General features: G+C 37.8%; 1 protein-coding gene across 11 annotated transcripts in view; it reads left to right on the top strand.

Moving 5' to 3' along the window:
• Window positions 1-1,167: 1,167 nt before the first annotated feature.
• The window catches only part of SLC38A9 (solute carrier family 38 member 9), an 82,309-nt gene continuing 59,628 nt past the window's right edge, over window positions 1,168-23,848 (top strand). For 2 of the 11 annotated variants that reach the window (XR_003137091.3, XM_025448184.3), the window contains exons 1-2: window positions 1,168-1,325; window positions 13,865-14,011. Coding sequence is in view for 2 of the 11 variants with exons in the window: in XM_025448184.3 (XP_025303969.1) it covers window positions 13,908-14,011 (104 nt within the window). In the remaining 9 variants the exon portion in view is untranslated. Of the gene's footprint in view, window positions 1,326-13,864; window positions 14,012-16,314; window positions 16,713-23,848 lie in introns of those variants that run through there. The other 9 variants (XM_025448192.3, XM_025448190.3, XM_025448188.3 and 6 more) reach the window with 7 other exon arrangements.

Below are 23,848 nucleotides of genomic sequence, written 5' to 3'. Positions count from 1 at the left end.
AGGCTTTGGGCGGTGCGGGTGACTCAGCGGTTTAGCGCCGCCTTTGACCCAGGGCCTGATCCTGGAGACCAGGGATCGAGTCCTACATCTGGCTCATCTGTGTGGAGCCGGCTTCTCCCTCTGCCTGTGTCCCTGTCCCTCCCTCTCCGAATAAAATTTAAAATAAAATTTTAAAAAATCTTTAAAGTCTATTAAAAAAAAAAAAAAACTCAGGCTTTGAAATAAGACCTTAGCTGGAAATCTGATTCTTCTGCCACTTAATAGTTGTTTGACTTGGTAAGTTACTTAAATTCTATAGGACTGTTTCATTGTAAAATGAGGATAATGCACATTTCTAGAATCATGGTAGAGACTTAAAGAGGTATTATATGTAAAATGCTTGCCGCTCAGTATTAGCTATTAAATCTGGATTCATTAATTAGGGGTTCTTTATCCCATGACATTTGTTGTTGTTGTTGTTTTCCTTCTGGTATTCTAAAAAGAAAAAAGAAAGCTACTGGCTTCCTATGTAAGAAGGGCTTACGTGTTGCTATATGCTTTCCGTGGGACTTTAATTGAGCTGGCTTTTTACAACAAGCACAGTAATTTTACTTAGATACAGGTTAATTTGGGGTGGCTTTGGGAGAAATTACTAGGTATGTGGAGAATGGGCTAAAAGGTTCCCAAAGCCCCTCTTTTAGCCTAGAGAAGAATTCTTCAACGCATTAAAAGAAACAACAACAACAGCAAAAAGAAACAACAAAAAACTAAGCGTCTAGACAAGAGAGTGAGAGTGCCAATCCAGTTTTCCAACCCAGTTTTCCCCGCGGGCGGTGGGATTCAAGCACGTGACGACGGTACAGAACACTAGCCACAGGACCCCGAAAAGAGATAACGGGAGTTCAGTCCTAGATGAGATGCCACGTCAACCCCTTCTTATGTGCCTTCTGGAGGTGTAAGGACTGCAGGAGACGGCATTTCTTCTCCTATGCTTTCGGACCTCAGGCTAGCATAGCCGCCAAGGCCGAACAGCAAGGAACAGAGATGAGATTTGCGTCCCTGGACCGCCCCGCCTTCCAAAGCCGGACGATTGGGCTCTGCGGCGAGAGGCTTGTTGGCTATCGCAGAGGCCTCTGGGAGTTGTAGTCCCCAGGGGCGGGAGGTGTCACAGCGGCGGTCGGCTTAAAGCGCTCAGAACTCCATCCCCCGGCGGCCCCCGCGGCCCAGGCTGTTGCCTCTTCCTGTTCAAGGGAAGAGAAGCCCTGCTGCCGCAAGTTGAGAGGATTTGGGAAGGGGTCTCCGCCTTCTCCCTAACTTCTCCGAGATTGAGAGCTTGGCCGACGCAGGTAGGGCATGTTTCCTGGTCTTGCAAAAATCACCCTTCCGGAGGAAGTGGAGGGGACAGAGAGGAGCGGCGGGAGCCGCTGAGCTTGCTGTGGAGCCGGCTGTCACCGGGGAAGTTCCTTAATGAAGCGCGTCGAACAGTTGCTTCTTGGGGGAGCGGTGAGGCCGAAGTCGGGGACCGAAGAGACCCCTCCGGAAGGGCGGCGCGCGCTTCTCTCCGGGCTCTGGCGGCTCCTGCGGGGGCTGAGAGAATTCGAGGGGCTGTGAGGGAGTCAGTGCCTGTTTGAGCCTTCGGAGAGAGGCGGGGGGACGGGAGGTAAACCCCCGGGTGAGAAAGAGGAGAACTGGAATCATTGCGAGAGCCGGAGAGCCTTTTCCCTACCTCGAGTTGGGAAGAGCTGGAGAAAGGAGATGGGGAGGAAACACCTTCGTGCCTTGAGCGAGGACCACAGATGGGTGGCGGGCCCGAAACCCTTGAAGTCCTCGCCGCATTCCTCATCCGTTCCCCTCCCCCACCCCCACCCCCACCCGGGTCTCTAACGTGAGAGAGGGTGTCTTGATGGGAGTAGGTGACTTTACATCTTAGCTGTCTTAGAATACTGGAACTGGAAGAGGCCCTTGAGAAAAGCCTCAAAAGCTAGCCAAGCACATTCTCCTTACTGGACTTAGGAGGAAACGACGGTCCACCAAGTTGGAGAAACTGCTTCGCGCATGACCAGCCAGCCAGTTAATTGCCAACTGGACTAAAACCGAAATTTCATGACTCTGAAGTAGTGCCTTAATCTACTGCTGAGATCTGTAGATCAGCAAAAGTGTTACTCCTCCTTTTTTCTTTTTAATGCTTACGTACTCATTTTCTCTCCTTTACCCTATAATCCCTTTCACAATTTTTTTTTATATTCCCCGTATGAGTGAAACCATATAATGATAAATCAGAGAGGGTGACAAACCATGAGAGAGATTCCTAACTCTGGGAAACGAACAAGGAGTGGTGGAAGGGGAGGTGGGCAGGGGTATGGGGTGGCTGGGTGACGGGCACTGAGGGGGGCACTTGATGGGATGAGCCCTGGGTGTTATAGTGTCATACTATGTGTTGGCAAATCGAACTCCAATAAAAAATATATACATATTTAAAAATGCTTATGTGTGCAAAATAATAAGCAACCGCTGAAGGGAAAGTTTTTAAACGTCTCAATAAATCAAAGAAACCGCTGTCTTGAAGAAAAATCTCTACAAACTTCATAGTAATGTAAAAGGTTGGTAGTAAATTAAGCTGTCACCTTTCCTTTCCCACTGTATGCCCACTTGAGCTCTGAGAACACTCAGCCTTAGGTTGCTTCTCTCAATCCTAAATGCTGTATATCTCAGTCACATAAAAATAGTATGTTAATTGTGATTTTACAATACCTTAAGTATTTATAGTGAAGGGTAAACAGCATAAGAGGACGGGAATACTCACCTGAATTACGAAATAAAATCATTATAATATTTTTTTAAAGAAGGAGATATGAATATAAAAGTTAAAAATATCATTAAGAGGTTAAAAACTGCTACTGGGCCTGCATTTTATAATACACTTAAGTTTCAGTTCCCAGTGTGGGAGGAGAGGTTCGTTGGTGCCATTGCATTGTTTTGGCTGGTAATTTGTTTATCAGACTACATTGCCCTCCAGGACTGTCAAATTTAACACCTTTTGAAGCATTAATTGATCAATTTGGAAGCATGTTTCATCAGAATTGGAGCAGTATAACTCTTATTGGCTGACCATTACATGATTTATAAGGAAGAGGTTGAGATAAGTTTGTTACCACACTTTATAGCAGTTACAGACTTATATAGAAAAAAACACATATACATAGCATAACTTTTTTCACCAAGCTGCCTTTTTTATGATATGGTTCCATTGGCTTTTATTTACATTAACATAGTACAGAGGTGAGTAAACTACAACCAAATTGCTATGACTATTACTGCCAGATGTATTTTTTATAGAGTCTTATTGAAACACACCCATGTTCACTCATTTATATATTGTCTTATGTGCCAAAGGACAGAGTTGAGTAGCTGCAGAGATCATAAGGCTCACGAAGCCTAAATATTTATTATTTGGCCCTTTACAGAAAAAGTTTGTCAACCCCTGCTCTGCTAAGCTGAATATAAATATAGTATTGCAACCTCTACCATATGCAAGGGTATTAGGTAATACTAATTTTCAGTCTCTCAAAAAGAGCATATAAATACTTGTATAGTGGGTCCATAATTCAACTGATCTGTAACTCAAGCTTGAACTGCACAGGTCCATTTTTACATGAATTTTTTACAGTACAGTACTGTAAATGTATTTTTCTTATGACTTTCTTAATAACATTTTGTTTTCTCTAGCTTTTATGTAAGAATACTCTATAACATGTACAATATACAAAATATGTGTTAATCAACTATTTATGCTGTCAGTAAGGCTTCCAGGCAAAAGTAGGCTATTAGTAAAGTTTGGCGGGGGAAGTCAAAAGCTACATTTGCATTTTCAACTGCAGGGTTGTGGTAAGTGCCTTTAACTTCTACTTTGTTCAGGGGTCAGCTCTACATTTCTTGGACAAATACTTGATAGGTCCTATTGCAGATTGTTGCTAGCATCTTGGCTAGATACAATAGATTAGCTTTTGCAAAGAATTGTAAAAGGACACTTCTGAGCCTAGTGTGGAAAAGAGCTGACATCCTTTGAAATATACTGAAACTCACAGATCAGCACCTTTTAAAATAATGTCATATGAACTTTCTTTGGTTGCTTTCTATGTCCTTTTTATGGCTTTTTCAATGCAGGTATCAGCAAGCAGGTCAGTAAATTGTCATTTTCCTCTTGAGACTTCATACTGAAACCAATTTTAAAGTAAGTGGGACTTATTATTAAAAGACTTTGCTTTGACCTTAACAGTCTTGCTTCTGGGACTTTGTTTTATTTTTTTTTATTTTATTTTTTTTTAAGATTTTATTTATTTATTCATGAGAGACACTGAGAGAGAGAGGCAGGCTCCATGCAGGGAGCCGGACACGGGACTTGATCCCGGGACTCCAGGATCACACCCTGGGCCAAAGGCAGGCACTAAACCACTGAGCCACCCAGGGATCCCTGGGACTTTGTTTTAAAACTCGGAGGATTGAGTGAGCATTAGAAATGAGTATATCTGTTTATGTCATCTTTCACGTTTAGCTCCCTGTATCAGTGTTATGTCTATGGCAAATTAATGGTATAGAAGTATTCAACATTTTAGTTATTCATTGATGGTGCTGTTATGTGTTATTACCTATATAATATTAGTTGTGGGACTCTAATTTGCCTCTCAGTCTAATTCATCAGACTTCAGAATATCTTGTAGTTGTACTCATCAAGATTCCAAAAAGCATTACATTTCCTTCAAAATAGCATTCTTGGGGTATTTGAAATTCAGGCTAGTCGACTAATTGAGGCAACTAAAAATTACCAATTTTCTTACAATTCTTTGTATTTACTTGAATTTTTTTAAGATTTTATTTATTTATTCTTGAGAGACAGAGAGAGGCAGAGACACAGGCAGAGGGAGAAGCAGGCTCCATGCAGGGAGCCCGATGTGGGACTCAATTCTGGGACCCCAGGATCATGCCCTGAGCTGAAGGGAGGTGCTCAACCACTGAGCCACCCAGGCGTCCCATATATACTTGCATATTATTAAATCTTTGAAAAGCACTAGAGACTTCAGGCTCATTTACAACTTATTTAGATCATTGAGGTATTATCAGTGTTCTTGCTTATTTGGAATAAAGAGCTAATTTGACAGTGTCACAACATTTCAGATTTGCTCAGAACAAATACATGTATGTGATTAAACTGAAACCTTTAACTTTTTTTTTTTTTTTTTTTTAATTTATGATAGTCATACAGAGAGAGAGAGAGAGTCAGAGACACAGGCAGAGGGAGAAGCAGGCTCCATGCACTGGGAGCCCGACGTGGGATTCGATCCCGGGTCTCCAGGATCGCGCCCTGGGCCAAAGGCAGGCGCCAAACCGCTGCGCCACCCAGGGATCCCAAACTGTAACCTTTATGTCAAATCCTGAACACCTTTCATGTTTTCCGTAAATTTGATTATCATTTCTGGTAAGGCTGACTGAAATCCAAGGACCTTTCTAGATTTTTCTTGTTCTGGGTTTCCTAACATTTAATCTTAGCAAAAGTATTAATCTCCAGGAGTTAAAAGAATCCTCTCTTCCTAAACTCAGCCACATTCTCAGTTCAGTATAGAAACCTATACTGCAGAGAGTATTGGTTAAAAACAGAAGTCTGGGCAGACACCACAGTATACTGGAAACGACCACACTCTACTTAATGTACCAGTGTAGGCCATGCCTCAAATTAACCATTGTGTATAATTCAAATAAAGAACACCCTGACAATACTTTCTGAAGGTGATTTTATCAGTTTTTAGAGATTGAGGAGCAATAAGATTGTGTCTCCTCATCAATATTAAAATTTTTCTCTAGCATTTATCAATTCAATTGATGACTTTTCTCTTACAGTATACAAATTTCATTAAGTTTGGTTTTATTAAGTTCAGAAATAATAGCAAACTTATCTACGGAGTATAACAGTGCCTGGCATGCTTCTAAATGTTTACACAAAGGAATTTATAGATTTTTAGAAAAATTTTTGTGTGCTTAAATTGTTTTGAATGAATATTCCCCCGGTTCTTATGTACTCTTTAATGAGAGGATCCTGGCTGACAATCATCTTTTCAATTCCTAAAATGTTTAATTTTTGAAACTGAGAGAATATTTTTTAAAATTCTGTAAAGCTAATAACCGGGTTTTTTTCAGGAGGCAAATTAATGCTGAGACTGAGATTGTATTTGCCAGTGGTTTATTTAACGTAGGTTCACTGTGGGAATTTCACAAGCCAATAGTATACAGAATAATGCCTCTTAATAAGCCAACAAAGATATAACATATTCCAAATCAGTGATAAACTACCCATACGCTTGTTCAAGACAAGGGTAGGTGAAAGGAATGAAGTCCAAATTTAGTTAAGGTGTACCTTTTTGGAGTTGGTACTTGGGAAAGACAGCTTAGCCAACCAGAGCTAATGTCCAGCTGCCTGCACAAAAGTAAACGTCTCCCGTTAGAGCATGTTGTTAGGGAGGATCAATGTCCCTGTTGATGGGCAAGATGATCTTCTGGGCTGCTACACAGCTTTTGCCACTGCAGACAAAAGTAGCCTTTGCCTCAGCAGGATCTAATTGCCTCCAGGTCTTTGGAGAGCTATTTTAGATCAGCAGTCACCTTGGCTATGCCAAACACACTAGTAGTCCTCACATACTCACTATTTATAGTACAGATACCCTCTTGCCATAGTTGCATGTTCATATGTTTTTATTGATAAGCAGTTGAGCTCCTGAGTTCTTATCAGTGAAAACAGATGAGATGATGACATCCTAGCACAACTTACTTTGTTTATATCAAAATGACTGTACTTCTAAAACAACACTTTTTTGACCTTTGTCATAAACAGATGGATTATAACAGTTCACTTAAATTGTGAACAAGTAGACTTGAAGTCAAACCAATACACAGTATAACTTCTCTACAATATCTTTATTTCCCAAGTTTTTAATTTCTGTGCTATATCTACCTTAATTTAAAATGTATTTTTCATTGATATTTTATATATTTTCACTCCTTATATCCAGGAAACAGTTTTTTCAAGTTAGTCATTGACAGTTTGAAATTAAGGAAGTTTAATAGGACTGTCAATCCTAGTTTTATAATTAGCAGTTCAAAGTAATCTTGTAAAATACTGCTTTTTAGTTTTAAAATTTAAGACCAAATAAATCAACTGAATTATTAGTTAGCTTTATTATGAAAAGGGAGGAACTGAAAGATCAAGTTTGTGTTTTTGCTTAACTAATTATTTTCATGCAATTACTTAACTTTGTCTCAGTTACTTCCATCTTATTGGAAGATTAATAACGACTACTATTAAATAATGTACACTTTATATTCAGGATCATTTCTCATGCTTCACATCTGATTTTTTTGTGAATCTGTGTTTTAAACAGGCAAGTAAACTTTTTACCATAAGAGATTAATCTTGCACTGATCTATTACAAAGTTAATTTAGCAGCCAGGACTAACAATTGGCGTAGGAAATGATGAACTGAAAATTGGAATTGGTAATTAACATCCTGCTACGTTTTATTTTTTAAGTGATTTAGGACAAGTTACCTGACTTCCAGGCTTCCTAAAATAATAATATATTTTTTAAAGTGTTTATTTATTTATTCATGAGAGACACAGAGAGAGAGAGGAGAGACACAAGCAGAGGGAGAAGCAGGCTCCATGCAGGGAGCCCGACATGGAACTTGATCCAGGGTCTTAGGCAGCGCTAAACCGCTGAGCCACCCGAGCTGCCCAATAATATTTTTTTTTTTTTTGCCCAATAATATTTTTTAAGTTTATTAAGGATGGGGACTATGAGTTAGAAAAAATTTATTTTCTCGGTACTTCAGTACATTGTAGAGTCTCAGTGTGACGTTGCTGAATGAATATATTGTTCAGAGTTTGCCATTAGTCAATATTTTAGTTGTCTCATCTTAAAAGAGATTATCAAAAGGAAGACAGAATAAAACGCTTCATGACTAAAGATGGTAGTACTTTGATTTCACTTTTTTTGAAAAGTCACTTTTTTTTTTTGTCTCTGGTAAGACTGATAAGTTAATGAGAGCTTTGGCTTAAATGCTGGGCAGGAAAACAGAACAGAAGAGGGAATGACAGAGGAAAGAAAATGCACATATTTTAGGGATGGAATATGTTACCAACATCTTTGTCACTTTAATAGTGGCATTTTGAAGACTTTCACCTACCTCCCACTACCTCTACTGCAGAATTTTTCACTTAGAAAAAAGAGGAAAACCTCAAGAGGCTGCATACGTAAAAAAAGTTTTTTCGTTTGTTTTCTGAGAGAAATAATAATACGTTTTTGAAAATTTATTTTCCCATTACGAAGTACTAAGTATAATACACATCATTTTGCTTAATTATCAACCACACCAGTGAGGTGGAAGTTATTTTTTCAGTTTCACTGATGAGGAAATAAATTAATGGAGGTTAAATGGTTAACCTTCAGTTACATAGGTAGTGAGTAGCAGGTAAGGATTGCTGACTCAAAAACTTTTTTTTTCTACTCTGTCATAAATGCTATATTTAGAAAAATAGTAGTAGCAGTCTTAAGACTCCGTTAAACAAATACAGCACCAATAAAACTATACTTGTTAAGAAGTCAGGAAAGAAGCACAGCATAATGGCAAAGCATATAGACTCTGAGCCTAGATTGCCTGGGTTTGAATTCTAGCTCTCCCACTTACTAACTTTGTAATTGGTTAACTTCTCTGTGCCTTGTCTCCTTATTTATAAAACGAAGATAATCATAGTAACTTAGAATTGAGGAATAAAGATAAAGCACTTGCCTTTAAATGTTAAAACCTATTTATTTCACTTTATGGAACTTTGTGTTTGTGTTTGCTTATGTGTGAAATGCAACATGCGTACAGAAAAGTGTATAAAACATATATGTAATTATAGAGTAAATTATAAAGCAAACCAGAATCAAGTTGAAGAATACAATATTGCCATCACCATATAAGATACTTTCCTGTCCCTTCCTATCACAACCTACTTACCTAGGTAAAATCACATTCTACTTACCTAGAGCAGGGTTTCTCAACCTCAGAACTATTGACATTTAGGACTGAATAATTCTTTGTTGTAGGAGGCTGTCTTGTTCATTGTAGGATATTTAGCAGCATCCGTAATCCCTGCCCACTAATGGCATTTTGCCTAGTGATAAAGACCAATTGGGTGAGATTAAATGCTTCTCTGTAACTCTACAACTCTGCCTGCTATGTACAGAGTAGACTGTAAGGGCATAGGGTAGAAGCAGGGATCTCCATCAGAAAACTGTTGTAGAAATCTTGGTAATAAGTGATGGTGGCCAGACCCTGGATATACTTGAAGAGAAAGCCAACACTATTTTCCTAATAGATTGAATGTACACTGAGAAAAAAAGTCATGGATACCCCCAAGAATTTTGACCTGAATAAATAGTATTTAAATGCCATCATTTGAAATCAGGAAAACAATGAGTAGGATAGTTTTTTGGGGAAAAAACTAAAAGTTCGGTTTTGGATATATTGTCCATTATATCCAAATAAGATGTTAATAATATATACATATATCGAATCATTACATTGTATAATACAATGTTCTATATCAGTTATATTATTAAAGTGGGGACACTTTCATGTCTCAGTCAGTTGAGCGAGTGTCTGACTCTTGATTTTAGCTCAGGTCATGATCCCAGGGTCATGAGATCGAACCCTGCATCAGGCTCTGTGCCTAGCAGCGAGTTTGCTTAGGATTCTCTTTCTCCCTCTGTCTCTCCCTCTGCTTGTATGCACTCTCTCTAAATAAATAAATAAAACTTTTTTTAAAAAGATGTTAGTCTGATCTAAAAGATTAGACAGTTGGATATGCAAGTGTGAAATCCAGGAGGGAAATGTTGGCTGGAAATGTTACTGTGGAAGTTGTCATTGTCTAGATCAATAGAACTTTCTGCAGTGATGGAAATGTTTTATATCTACACTGTGTAGTTTGGTAGCCACTAGCCACATGTGGCTGTTGAACACTTCAAATGTGGTTAGTGTGAACTCAAGTACTGAATATTTTTAAATTTAATTTTAATTAATATATACAGCTACATGTGACTAGTGGCTGCTGTATTATATAATGCAAATAGTATTACTAAAACCGTGAGATTGGATAATATAACCTGCAGATTGAGGGTAGATAACATTACATACAGATTGAGAACCAAGGCTGAACCTTGAGACTGCAATTTTAAGAATTCTAGGACACAAGAAATAAATAGAAAATGAGACAAAGGGATCCCTGGGTGGCGCAGCGGTTTGGCGCCTGCCTTTGGCCCAGGGCGCGATCCTGGAGACCCGGGATCGAATCCCACATCGGGCTCCCGGTGCTTGGAGCCTGCTTCTCCCTCTGCCTGTGTCTCTGCCTCTCTCTCTCTCTCCGTGTGACTATCATGAATAAATAAATTTAAAAAGAAAAAAAAATTAAAAAAAAAAAAAAGAAAATGAGACAAAGAAAGAGGAGAGACCAGGGGGGTGCAGAGAAAACCTAGAACCCTAGTGAATCTAGTTTAAGAAAGAAAGTGTTGACTTATGTCACTTATTTCTGATAAGACTGAGTTTAACTGAGTATTTAACTGAGTTAAATATTAACTGAGTTAAATATCAGTATTTAACTGAGTTAAATACTGAAAAATGACCATTGGATTTAAGTCATTGACAATCTAACAAGAGCACTTTCTCTGTAGTGATGGGGAAGATAGCCTGATTAGCATGGGTTCAAGAAAGAATGGGAGGATCTTTTCTATTTTATGCTGTTTCTCCTAGGTCTTTTATGTTTTTCTCCTTTTCTTGCTTTTGTTTAGATCTGCATTTTTTTTTATCATTCTCTTTTTCTATTCTACTAGATTTTAAGTTATGTATTGTTTTAAAGTTACCTTTAAAATTGCAGCATGCATTGCTCAAAATATAATGTTGATCTAGATAATACAAACACCTTAGAACACTAATTCCAAGACCTTCACTTGACTTTTTTCCCCTTTGGTCTGAAATTTTAATTCTTTTTTTTTTTCTGCTCTATGATATTGTTTATTAATTCTGCTTGGAATTCGTTAAACTTCTTGAATCTGCAAATTGTTATCTTTAATGAATTGTAGAAACTTCTTAGGCACTATCTCTTCAAATCTCCTCTCTATGGTTCTCCAATTACATGCATATTAGACCTTCTATATCTCCCATGTCTCTTAACTTGTCTTCCACATTTTCTATCTTTTTCTTTTTTTGCCATTCTAGATAGTTTCTTCTGATTTATCTTCTAGGTCATTAGTTTTGAACTTTCATTTTTTAAAAGATTTTATTTATTTATTTTTGAGAGAGGCAGAGACATAAGCAGAGGGAGAAACAGGCTCCCTGTGGGGAGCCCATTGTGGGACTCCATCTCAGGACTCTGACCAAGCCTTGAGCCAAAGGCAGATGCTCAACCATTGAGCCATCCAGGCATCCCGTTTTAAACTTTTAAATTCACCCATCAAGTTTTAAATTTTGGCTATCTTACTATTGGGGGAGGGGGGGGTAAAATTCATTCTGGTTCTTGTCAAACAAGCTAAGTTACTTTTTGGTAATCTCCACTTTGTCTTTATTTGTTGTTTGCTTTACAGAATATATTTATTGCAGCATGTACTGGGAATCATATTCGAAGTTATAAACTAATTTAGTGAAATGAGCTTCATATATGCAAAGTGAGATTAATGTAATTAATACATATTAAATCAAAATTTCTTTTTTTTTTTTTTTAAAGATTTGAGAGAGAGAAAGCGTGCATGAGCAGGGGGAAGGGCAGAGGGAGAGAGAGAGACAGACAGAATCTTCAAGCAGACTAGACTCCCTGCTGAGTACAGAGCCTAATAGAGTGCTCAATACCAGGACCCTGAAATCCTGACCTAGGCTAAAATCAAGAGTCCACCACTTAACTGACTGAGCTACCCAGGCGCCCCATTAAATCAAAAATTCTTTTTTTTTAAATATTTTTTATGTATTTATTTGTGAGTGAGCATAAGCAGTGCGGAGGGGCAGAGGAAGAGGGCAAGCAGATTCCCCACTCAGCAGGGAGCCTGTCACAGGGCTCAATCCCAGGATGCCAGGGTCATGACCTGAGCCAAAAACAGGCACTTAACCAACTGAGCCACCCAGGCACCCTTAAACAAAAATTAATACAAAGTTGGCAAAAGAAGGGGAAAAAAACCATTTTTATTCATGAGCAACACAGAGAGAGGCAGAGACACAGGCAGAGGGAGAAGCAGGCTCCATATAGGGAGCCAATGCAGGACTCAATCCCAGGACCCCGAGATCACTCCCTGAGCTGAAGGCAGACGCTCAACCACTGAGCCACCCACATGTCCCTGTATTAGTTTTAGCGTACAATATAGTGATTCAGCAGTTCCATATATTACTCAGTGCTCATCAAGATAAGTGCACTTCTTAATCCCCATCACCTATTTCACCCATCTCCCCACCTACCTCTCTACCTCCCCTCTGGTTACCATCTGTTTTCTATAGTTAAGAGTCTGTTTTTGATTTGTCTCTTTTTTTTTCCTTTTCTTGCTGTTTTGTTTCTTAAATTGCACATATGAGTGATATATAGTATTTGTCTTTCTCTGACTGGCTTGTTTTGCTTATCATTACCTTCTCTAGATCCAGCCATATTGCTGCAAATGACAGGGTTTCTCTTTTTGGCTGAATAATATTCCACTGTATATGTATCTACTTTATCTTTTATTTAAAAACAGGAAACATAATTATTTTCTAATTTGTTTTTTTTTTTTCTAATCTTGTTTTGATAATCCCTGTAGTTGAAGTCTTTATAAATCTATTTCAGCTGGTGTTTCTTCTGGTTCTCACTTAATAGTATTTTATTTCTTTGCATGCTAGGTTATTTTTGACTGTATACTGTTCATCATCCTTGAAAGATTGTTATTAGCAGATCTTTGAGGCATAGGATCAAGGTGTGTCCTCCAAGAAAAGATTTACATTTGTTTTTAGCAGTTACTAGAAGTTATATTATATTATATTAAATTATATTCACAACTTTAAGTGTTCTTTGACCTCCTTGCAAATCCACATGAAGTGCAGTTTATAGTATATAACACTTCCCCCTCTACAGATACAGGCATGCACATATGCGTGCGTGCACATGTGTACACACACAAACTGCCTATGGGCAGTGTCAGGAAATTTGGTTTGTAGTTCTCATGTCAGGGAGTGACACTTCTACTGCTTGCTAATCCCTCATCTGATGGTAAAGATTTTTGTAGTCCCAGCTATATTATTGTGAGGAGGGAAAGGGGATGATTTCTTATTATATCATTCCTTGCTCTGAGTAAATCCCAGGTTTTGTCTTCTATTTCCTAAGTACTTCACAAGGCCTTGAAAACCTCAGTCCCATCTTTTTCTGAACAGCAAATACCCTCTAGGCAGAAGCAATTTCTTGAGCTATTTACCTCACTAGGTTCCTTAACTGTACCTACTAATCACCTGATTATCATCATTATTTTTGATGCTTTTCAAAAGATGTTTTCTGTATTTTATCGAATAGTTTTAGTTGTTTTCTATGGCAAAATGGGTCCAAATAGGCTAATCTGTTTTATTACTAGAAATGGATTGCCCCACTTATTTTTTTATTAAGCTGAGAAAAACGGTAACTACAATTCAGCTTAGCTAATTTCTGATGAAACATTTTAGCCCTATACCTCATTAAGATATCATCAGCAAATTCCTATATTTTTCCAATATCTTAAGCATGCAAACGTATTACCTGTTAATAGGAAAATAATTTTTAATTAAGTTTTATATTTTTTTATCCTTTCTGGTTTATATAGGACTGACCTGATCAGTGTTTAGAGCCTAAGAAAAGTGGCAAACATGGATAGTGATTCTAGGCATCTTCTCATCCCTGAGGTAGATCATGAAGTAAATCCTGGACCTATGAATATCCAGTTTGATTCATCAGATCTAAGATCCAAAAGGTAAGAGATTAAAATAAAATACTATTCATAATTAGAGTTTTAATTATTAGACTAGAACTAATTATGTAACCAAATATATATAGCTTTAAATATAAAACATCCAATTAACAGCATTTGTATGTGGGAGGGGAAAAATATGAATATTCTTTTGTCTTTTACATTTGACTTTTTTGACTAAGCTCACTGTCTTTGGAATGGGTTGGGTTAAATTTTACAAAATAAGATGTATTTATGTAATATATTTAACAAATATATTGATTACCTGCTCTGTGCAGGTATATGGTAGGTACTGGGGATAAAACAGTAAAACTAATACATAATCCTTACCTGAGCTTAAATTGCAGCAGAAAGTTTAAGATAATTTGAGTTTAAAATTTATATTTCATTGCATACCTGGAAAACCTAAAAGAAACCACTGCAAAATTATTGTAAGTGAGGATTCAGTAAAGTGGCTCTTTACAAAATAAGAAAAAGTAGTATTCCAGTAAGAGAATGTAATGGAAGGAAAGAAAAAAATAAGATAAGAGTAACCTTAACAATGTGCAAAATCTACATGAGAGGGCAGCCCCAGTGGGTCAGCAGTTTAGCGCCGCCTTCAGCCCCATGTGTGGTCCTGGAGACCCGAGATGGAGTCCCATGTCAGGCTCCCTGCATGGAGCCTGCTTTTCCCCTCTCCCTGTGTCTCTGCCTCTCTCTTTCTCTGTGTCTCTCATGAATAAATAAAATCTTTTTAAAAAATCTACATGAGAGAAACTTTAAGATTTAGAGTATTTTTTCATATCTGAAATGCTGATTGTGAGTTGAACTGTTCTTTATTTTTGGTAATATAACACTAAGATAAACTGCTACCAAAACATCTGATACAATAATCTCTTAGTTCGTAAAGATATATTTTTTTAATTTACTGAAAGAACTCTTGAGCTTATTTGGTATTTTATCATATATCTCTTATGCAATTATAAAAGTAAAAACAAAATATATCATTTAAGAAGCTACTAATACTTCACCTTTAGAATATGATTCCTTGCCATCAATTTTCTGATTTGGTGTTATCAAAATTGGGATTTTTTCCCTCCCATACCTAATTGTCCTTTGTATCATTAAGGATGTTAATAATGTAGTATTTGTTAAAAGAATTTTCTTTCAAATTGCTGACACTTTCTTTTAGTTTGGATGCTTGCACTTTCCTAATCTTACCAGAAGGTGTCACAGAAGGTTTTCTGACAATATTAGGGCCCATATTTCTTCTTAAACGGTTTGATGACTGAAATGACCAGAAATTACAATTATCTGTCATACCACCAGGAATGACACCACTTTTCTGACAGCTGACAGTGATTAGAAGATGTACTGGATTATGAGATCTAACCATATTTTAGAAGTGTATATATTAGAATTGGTAAAATATGACATATAATGAAAAGGTATATTTTGCATTCAGTGGAAGGACTCCAAAATACAGTTAATGCTCTTTAAATTTTATTCCATAAATTTAATGTTTCCCTTCTACCCCAAAAATGCCAGCAGCCAATTCCAAAGTTTATATGGCTCACCAATTTCATTTCTAAGCATTAACTCATAATGTCAAATAATATATGTACAAGGTTTTTAACACAATATTTTTTTATAATAGTAAAAGATTTAAAACAACCAGAATGTCTTTTCTTACAGGACTGGATAAATAAATTTTGGCACATTGATAAAATGGAATATTTTTCATCCATTAAAAAGAAGGAAATGGCTTTATCACATATCAAAATGGAACAAGTCTTCAACTTGTTAAATCAAAAAAGTTCAAAACAGTGTATATAATGTACCACCATTTGGGTAAAAATAAATTTAAAAACTATATATAATACAATATGTATAAGTGGCTCTGGAAAAATAATTAGATGTTTCTGGGTTTTTTTTAAGATTTTATTTATTTATTCATGAGAGACACAGAGAGACAGAGAGGCAGAGACACAGGCAGAAGGAGAAGCAGGCTCCATGCAGGGAGCCCGATGCGGACTCAATCCCGGGACTTCAGGATCACTCCCTGGGCCGAAGACAGGCGCCAAACCACCGAGCCACCCAGGGATCCCCCTAAGTAGTAGATGTTAAGAGTAGTTGCCTCCTCAGAGAGAAACTGTGCTTGCGGTGGGAGATGTGGCAGATGCTGTTGGGTAAATACTCAACAACTATTCAACCACCATACCTGTTCCTTGCCCACAGAATCTTAATTTTGTCAATAGTGGCAATAGATTCTGATCCAGGAGATGAAGGAGGATTGATGTAAGCTAGTCTTCATAATCCTATTTCCATTTTCCAGATACGTAATTTTTTAGTCTTTTCTGAAGCTAGAGATGGCAGAGAAATGTATCATTGTCATTTATATAATGGCCATCACAGAAGATAATGAAATGAATCTTATAATTTTCACTTGTGTATTCCAACATCAAGTGAATACAAGAACTTATGAATGCTAAGTGAATGTTCAGGATTTTTTGAAACCTCTAAATTCTATGATAAATAATTGACCACTGTGACAATAAAACATAGGTCATTAAAGTGCATTCCATTGCAATAAGTTGGCAGGAGTTCATCCAGTTTTCTGAGAATCTGTTTAACCGTGTAGATTAAATGGAAATATATTTTCTGTAATGAAACTTGTCAAAATGAGAAAGAGTCAACTATTCATAATCATGGGATAACTACCTAGGTAAGCATGTTTTAAGGAAAGCAAATATTTATTGGGACTTGCAGTATTGAATACCAATTTGCTTGTCAAATAATTTCTGTTTAAGAAAATAGGAACTATTATTTGATGAGAAAAGAAGTAGGAATACCTAAACACATTTTTAGTTCTATTAAAAGATGGGTTACTTCACTTTATATGCATAAAAACACTTCAGACACACTGAGGGAAGTTATCTTCCACTAGAAGAGCCAGCTTTGATAACTATTTCTAAAACATTGATCATTTTAGAGTTACCATATAACTTTGGTGATGTCCCATTACAATATTGTGTAATACTATAAGATATATTTTAAAATCTGTTTACTTCTTTTTTTTTAATTTTTTAAATTTATTTATGATAGTCACACAGAGAGAGAGAGAGAAAGAGGCAGAGACATAGGCAGAGGGAGAAGCAGGCTCCATGCACCGGGAGCCCGACGTGGGATTCGATCCCGGGTCTCCAGGATGGCGCCCTGGGCCAAAGGCAGGCGCTAAACTGCTGCGCCACCCAGGGATCCCAAATCTGTTTACTTCTTAAAATTAGGCTTAATTTAGCCACATCTTCACAGATTTGTGAAATGATGAGTTTAAGTATTGTTTATCCTTTATTCTAATATGTGTTGTGATAAATATCAAGTAGTTAAGATAGCACTAATCCTTGTGCTACCTAAAAATTATCTTACGTGTAACCACACTTTGGGAAACTGGCCATTCGAGTATAGAAAACATTTGATTCTTTTAGATTGTTCTTCCTCAGTTTTGCTTGTGATTAATTTTCCCTCTCCCACTAGGTGGCAATCAAAATCATGTTATCAGTTCAAATGTAACAGTTTTAAGAACTTCTTTGAACTGATAGTGTGCTGGATCTGCTTATCACATTGGTGGAACTGGGATTTAACTAGACTCAAGTGGAGGAAGAAAAGGAATACATGTCAACCATTTGGTCATTGAGGAACTTCTATGAACTATGCATGTGCACTTTTCTCTCTCTGCACCTCTCCTCCCCCTCAAGTTTTTCACCTGGCTTGGGGTGGAGTTTGGAATGTGGGTGGAGGGACAGAAAGGTTAAGAAATCTCCCATGTTATATGTGATATATTCCATTGGCAATCACTGGTCTGAGAGATTGTTATCCTGCTTTTCCCAGACTTTGGTAACCAAAGATAGAGCTGGTATTCAGGATTGCTTCATACTGTGCTGCTGTACTGGGATTATGCCCCTTGGGAGTTAACATTCCAACTAGCCTGAAACCAGATTGTAAAGTGGTTAATTTGTTTTTGAGTTCCCCTTTCTCAGTTTTCTTCTACCAACATTACCTCTTCCATTTTTCCTAGGGCCTAGGGCTTTCACGCTCCTCTCTGTATCCCTAGTGTTCCCCAGGGCAATAATTTACCAGGAGTTTCCTCTTAGGCAATGCTTGGTAAATCATACTTTTCCTCACCCCCTTTTCACTAGTATTTATCTGTCCTATTCTTGTAGGGATTTGTTGTCTATTTGGTTTTTTATTTATTTATTTTTTCAAAGATTTTAATTTATTTATTCATGAGAATACACAGAGAGGAGAGAGAGGCAGAAACACAGGCAGAGGGAGAAGCGGGCTCCTCGCAGGGAGCCCAACACGGGACTCGATTTCAGATCCCCAGGACCATCCCCCGGGCCGAAGGCGGCACTAGGCCATCCGCTAAACCGCTGAGCCACCCCGGCTGCCCTGTTTGGTGTTTTATTTATTTATTTTTTAAAGATTTATTTATTTATTTATTCATTCATTCATTCATTCATTCAGAGAGAGCGAAAGAGTGGCAGAGACACAGGCAGAGAGAGAAGCAGGCTCCATGCAGGGAGCCCAACGTGGGACTCGATCCCGGGTCCGCAGGATCACACCCCGGGCTGCAGGCGGTGCCAAACCGCTGCGCCAGTGTTTTAATGGAAAACAATCTGATGTGTCACAGACCTAGTCTATTACCTTTCCATGGCTATTTGCATTTTAATGTAGAGAATCTTAGAAATATAAAAGCCTAACCTAAAGGTTAGATTTTTGTTGTTGTAATTGACAACTTTGCAAGAAATCCGGTAAGCCAGCGGGATAGAGGTAGGTATTGAAAATAAGCAGCAGGGCAGCCCCGGTGGCGCAGCGGTTTGGCGCCGCCTGCAACCTGGGTTGTGATCCTGGAGACCCGGGATCGAGTCCCACATCGGGCTCCCAGCATAGAGCCTGCTTCTCCCTCTGTCTGTGTCTCTGCCCCTCTCTCTCTGTGTCTATGAATAAATAAATAAAATTTAAAAAAAAATAAGCAGCATTCTTGGTGCCTTCAAACACACTGCCACAGCCCCTGGTTTTTTAGAATGCCTACTAGTTTGCACATATGTAAGCTGGCCTCTTTATGTTTCATCTGGCAATAATACTATTCCTGAATAGCAGCCTGAATTGACTCTTTGAGTCCTTGTGGTCTTGGGAGAGAGAAGAAATAACAAAGCAAAGTGAGGAATTTAATAATTTGTAAAGATAGATTGGGGGCTAGTAATAGTGATCGGAAATGGTTACTGAGGCTCGGTAGTTCCATAGTTAAAGATTATGGAGAAGTATAACATAAGTTAGAAAAGTAGTTTTCCCAGGGCGGTTGGTTTCCAGAGCTGCATAAATTACATTTTGAGGAATGTCCCATCCATGTTAAGTAGATGGGACTAGGGTCTTGACTGTATATCAGTGACATGGAGCAAATGGCCAACTTGCTGATTGCAGTGCTACTTCTATACCCTCCCTCTATTCCTTTTTTTTCCTCCTATTCTCTTCCCTCTCCTGTCCACTTTTCTCACCTTTCTTCTCGGCTCTTACTTTTCTAAAATGGAACACCTTTTTACTAAATGCTTACAAACGTGTATGTGAGTCTATGTGCATTTGGAAATGCATCAAAATATGAAATGATTTTTTTCTAATGAATGGTTTTCATTTTTCTCTATAACTTCTATATTATTTTCAATATGGGCAGTATAGTACTTTTATAATGAGAACCAAGTTATTCAGAAAGTATAGCATTCAGGAGTACCTCAGTGGCTCAGTTGGTTAAGTGTCTGCCTTCAGCTCAAGTTATGATCCCTGGGTCCTGGGATCGAGTCCCACATTGGGCTCTCTGCTCAGCAGCACAGGGTCTGCTCCTCACCACCACCACCACCACCACCACCTACCCCCCAGCGCTCAGACTCTCTCCCTCTCAAATAAATGAATTTTAAAAAATCTTTTTAAAAAGAAAAGGAAAAATGGCATTTCTATAATTTAGGATTAAAGTAGTATATGCAAAATGAAAACCCATTTTCTTAAAGGCATTGTTTGAATCACTGTGCTTCTGTGGAATGATACAGATCATGTTTTTTCTCTACGTAGTGGAGATTTTTTGGTGGGTATGAGGAAGTTTCTGACAAAAATAGAAGCATAAAGAAATAAATTCCATTGCACAGAGGCAAGCATTATTGAAATATTTTGATATATTTCATCTTGTCCTTCTTTTCTATGATTTTTTTGAGGTCACATAGTATATATAATTTACTATACTACTCATTCAGTTTAAATTCATTCCTAATGCCTATTATTGCCTAGCTGTCTCCCTGCCTGCCTCCTATGTCTTTATCCCCCCTCTCCACTTCCCTCCTCCTATCCTTCTTATATTGTTTTCTTTAGTTAGCAAACATTCACTAAGCTCCTGTACTGTACTCAAACACAACCCCTACCTACCTCCAGGGAAGGAGATAGACACACACTGAAAAAAGAGAGCACTATGATGAGCAGTTATAAATATTTTGATTTTAACTTTTTTTTTTTTTTAACTCAGTACTCATTTTTCATTAGGAAAAATACTGGTTTATCCCATCCTAAGCCAGCATTACCAAGAACCCTGTGGAATTATATCCCTGTGAGTAACTGTGCTGTAGGGTCTGGCTGAGCCCAGCCAGGAATACAATGAGGCCATTTGTAGTACTGATGGCTAGGTGTTTTGGGGGCTTTCTGTGCAGGCACTGCTCTGGGTAAGAACATCTGTTGTGATCATGTGTTTTGACTGAGGTTGAAGTTCTTTTGTTTGATTTTTGTTTTGTTTGTAATATGTAGGTGGTAGATTTTCTAAAGGATTAAGCTGGATGAAGTTTACTAACATCTAGTCACAAACATTTCTAAAGAGAAAACCTATTCAGTGCTCCATGACAGATGTGGCAAGGGCATGAAGCCTCCTCCCTGCTTACCCTCTCTACCTACCAGGAAGAGGGAATAGAAGTCCTACTTCTCCACCTCTAATTTAAGTCCCTAAGGAGACTTTCAGTGGTCTATGGCAGGAGGTGGCAAACCTTTTTTTGTAAAAGTCCCACTCATTTCTCTCTCTCTCCTTCTCTTGCATACACACACTCTCTCTTGCTCAAATAAATAAAATATTTTTAAAAAGTCTTTTATCACATGATATATATACAGAATATTTGGCATATGTGTACAATTTAATTTTTTTAAAGATTTATTTATTAAAGAGAGAGAGAACAAGCAGAGGGAGGGGCAGAGAAGGTGGGAGGGGAGTAAACTCCCTGCTGAGCAGGGAGCCCAACAAGGTGGTGCTGGGACTCCATCCCAGGACCCTGAGATCATCACCTGAGCCAGAGGCAGACACTTAACCAACAGAGCCACCCAGGCGCCCCTATATGTACAATTTAAAGAATAATTATAAAGCCAACACCAGTGCAAGCAACACCAAGGTATAGAAACAGCAGCACCCCAGAAGTTCTCATAGGTCCTTCACCAAACACATTTTCCTTCCTCCCTACAGGTAACCATTCTCCTGATATTTGTATGACCATTACCCTACTTTTCTTTATTGTTTTTGCATCCCTAAATACTGAATTCATTTTTACCTTTTTGAGTACTTTATGTCAATGAGATCATTCTGTATGTATTATTTTAGAATTTTTGTTCAACATTGTAATTTCCATCCAAGTTGAATGTAACAATAGTTCTTTCCCATGCTTTCTGATATTTTATTCTGTGAGTATCTGAAGTTTACATATACATTCTACTGTTGTTGGACATTTAGGTTGTCTCCAGTGGAGTTCTTACAAATAGCATTCTTATAAACATTATTGTATGTTTGTCTTAGCATACATGTGCAAGAACTTACCAAGGATATATGTATGTGTATATTCATCTTAACTAGATAATGCCAAACTCTTTTCTACAAGAGTTTAAACCAGTTTACATTCCCACTATAGTAAGAGTTTCCATTACTCCTGCTAGTGCTTGGTATTGTCAGGTTTAAAAATTTCAGCAATTTTGGTGAACATTTAATGGAATCTCATTTTTCTTACAGGAGAATGAGGTTGGCCAGTGTTATTAATAACTACTCATTGTGGGATTATGGGTGATTATTATATTTGTTATATTTTTTTAATGCTTTCTGTAGTACTTATACTTAACTCCTTAGCTACCACTACATTTCTTTCACTCTTTTGTACAGAAAACTCTTTGTAAGGATTATTTATACTCACCGTATCCAGTTTTTCCCTTGAACCTAATTCAGACAGGCTTTTGCCTTGCTACTCCACTCAAACTGCTCCTATCACTATCACCAGTGGGCATTTCATTGATCAGTTCTCATCTCATTTGACTTAGGAGTAGCATTTGACACGGTTAATCATTCTGTCCTCCTGAAAAATTTTTAATTGGTTTGAGGAAAACACACTAACATACTAAATTAACTTTTGTACAGGTTATTTCTCATTTTGTATTTGTATTTGACACTTCGGTTACTCCCTCCCTCCATCATTTCTCCCCCAAGTTTTTTATTTTAAATATTTTAAACCTACAGAAAACTTGAAAGAATTTTCCCCATAATTTTTCATTAACTTTTTTGCTAATTGTAAAAGTAATATAGATTTTGATGATTATACTATGGTTATTGAGGATATTGACATTGGGGAACTCTCTGTACTATTTTTCTAACTTCTTTGTGACCCTAAATTACTTCAAAATGTTGGGACACCTGATTGGCTCAGTCGATGGAGCATGTAACTCTTCATCTTCAGATCATGAGTTTGAGCCCCATGTTGGGGGTAGAGTTTACTTTTAAAAAATCATTTCAAAATAGAATTTTTCTTAAAATGATACACCATATTTTACGTACCATATTCTAATGAGTTTTTATGATATGCCAAGAACTATGGGAAAATATGGGAGTGACCACATTGACAAAAATCCTTGCCTTTGTGGAAGTTAGGTTTACTGGAAGCAACAATAATAAATAAGTATATGTTGTATTAGTATAAATGCTAAGGAGATACTGTAAAGCAGAGAAGATACATGAAATGACAAAGGTAGAAAGATAGGCTGAAATTTTAGCTGTGCTGTCAAGGGTATCTAAATACCTCATTCCTCAAGTGAGGAAAGAATTGAAAGAAGTAAAGAAGTAAGCCATGCAGATATCTAGGGGAAAGGCTTTCAGAGACTTTGTTTTTACTTGAAATTAGTAACAAAGGTCCTGGAGTAGGTGCATGCTTGTAGCGTTTCAGGAATTGTCAGGAGCCTAGTGTGTTTAGTGTGGTAAGCAGTGAGGTCCAAGAGATAGGGTGGAGGAGATGGGGTGGCAAAAGCAGTCTGATAATATGAATCAGGAGTTTGGGCTAAAGATAATAGTTTGAGTGCCATTACCATATACATGATATTTAAATTTACATGACTAGATGGGTCCACCAAGAGATTGAGTCTAGATAAAGAGAAAATGTCAGTGGATTAAACCCTGGGTTACTCTGATTATTTGAGGGTTGGATTTGGAGAAGGAATCGACAAAGGAGACGGAAACTAGGGGTTCTTCCCTTTAGTATCATATCCTTTGTTGGATGTGAAGTCCTCCATGTCCTCGTCCAAGTTTACCTCATGTCTTACCACTTTTCTTTCTACTCCTTAGAGTTTCAAAAATACATCATGCTCACTCTCCTGGTTCTTTCTACATGGAAATACTATTTTTGGAAACACTATTTCATTCCTTCTTTTTCCCATACCTGACTGACTCTGTATCTTTTAGGATTCAGCTCAGCTGTAACTTCCTCAGTTATCTGCCAGACATGGTTTAGCTTCTCCTTCTGTTTGATCACATAG

The sequence above is a fragment of the Canis lupus genome, chromosome 2 (genome assembly GCF_003254725.2).
Source record: "Canis lupus dingo isolate Sandy chromosome 2, ASM325472v2, whole genome shotgun sequence".
NCBI classification, from domain to species: Eukaryota; Metazoa; Chordata; class Mammalia; order Carnivora; family Canidae; genus Canis; species Canis lupus.
The sequence above is the reverse complement of the archived record's forward strand: the minus strand, read 5'-3'. Positions and strand labels throughout refer to the sequence as shown.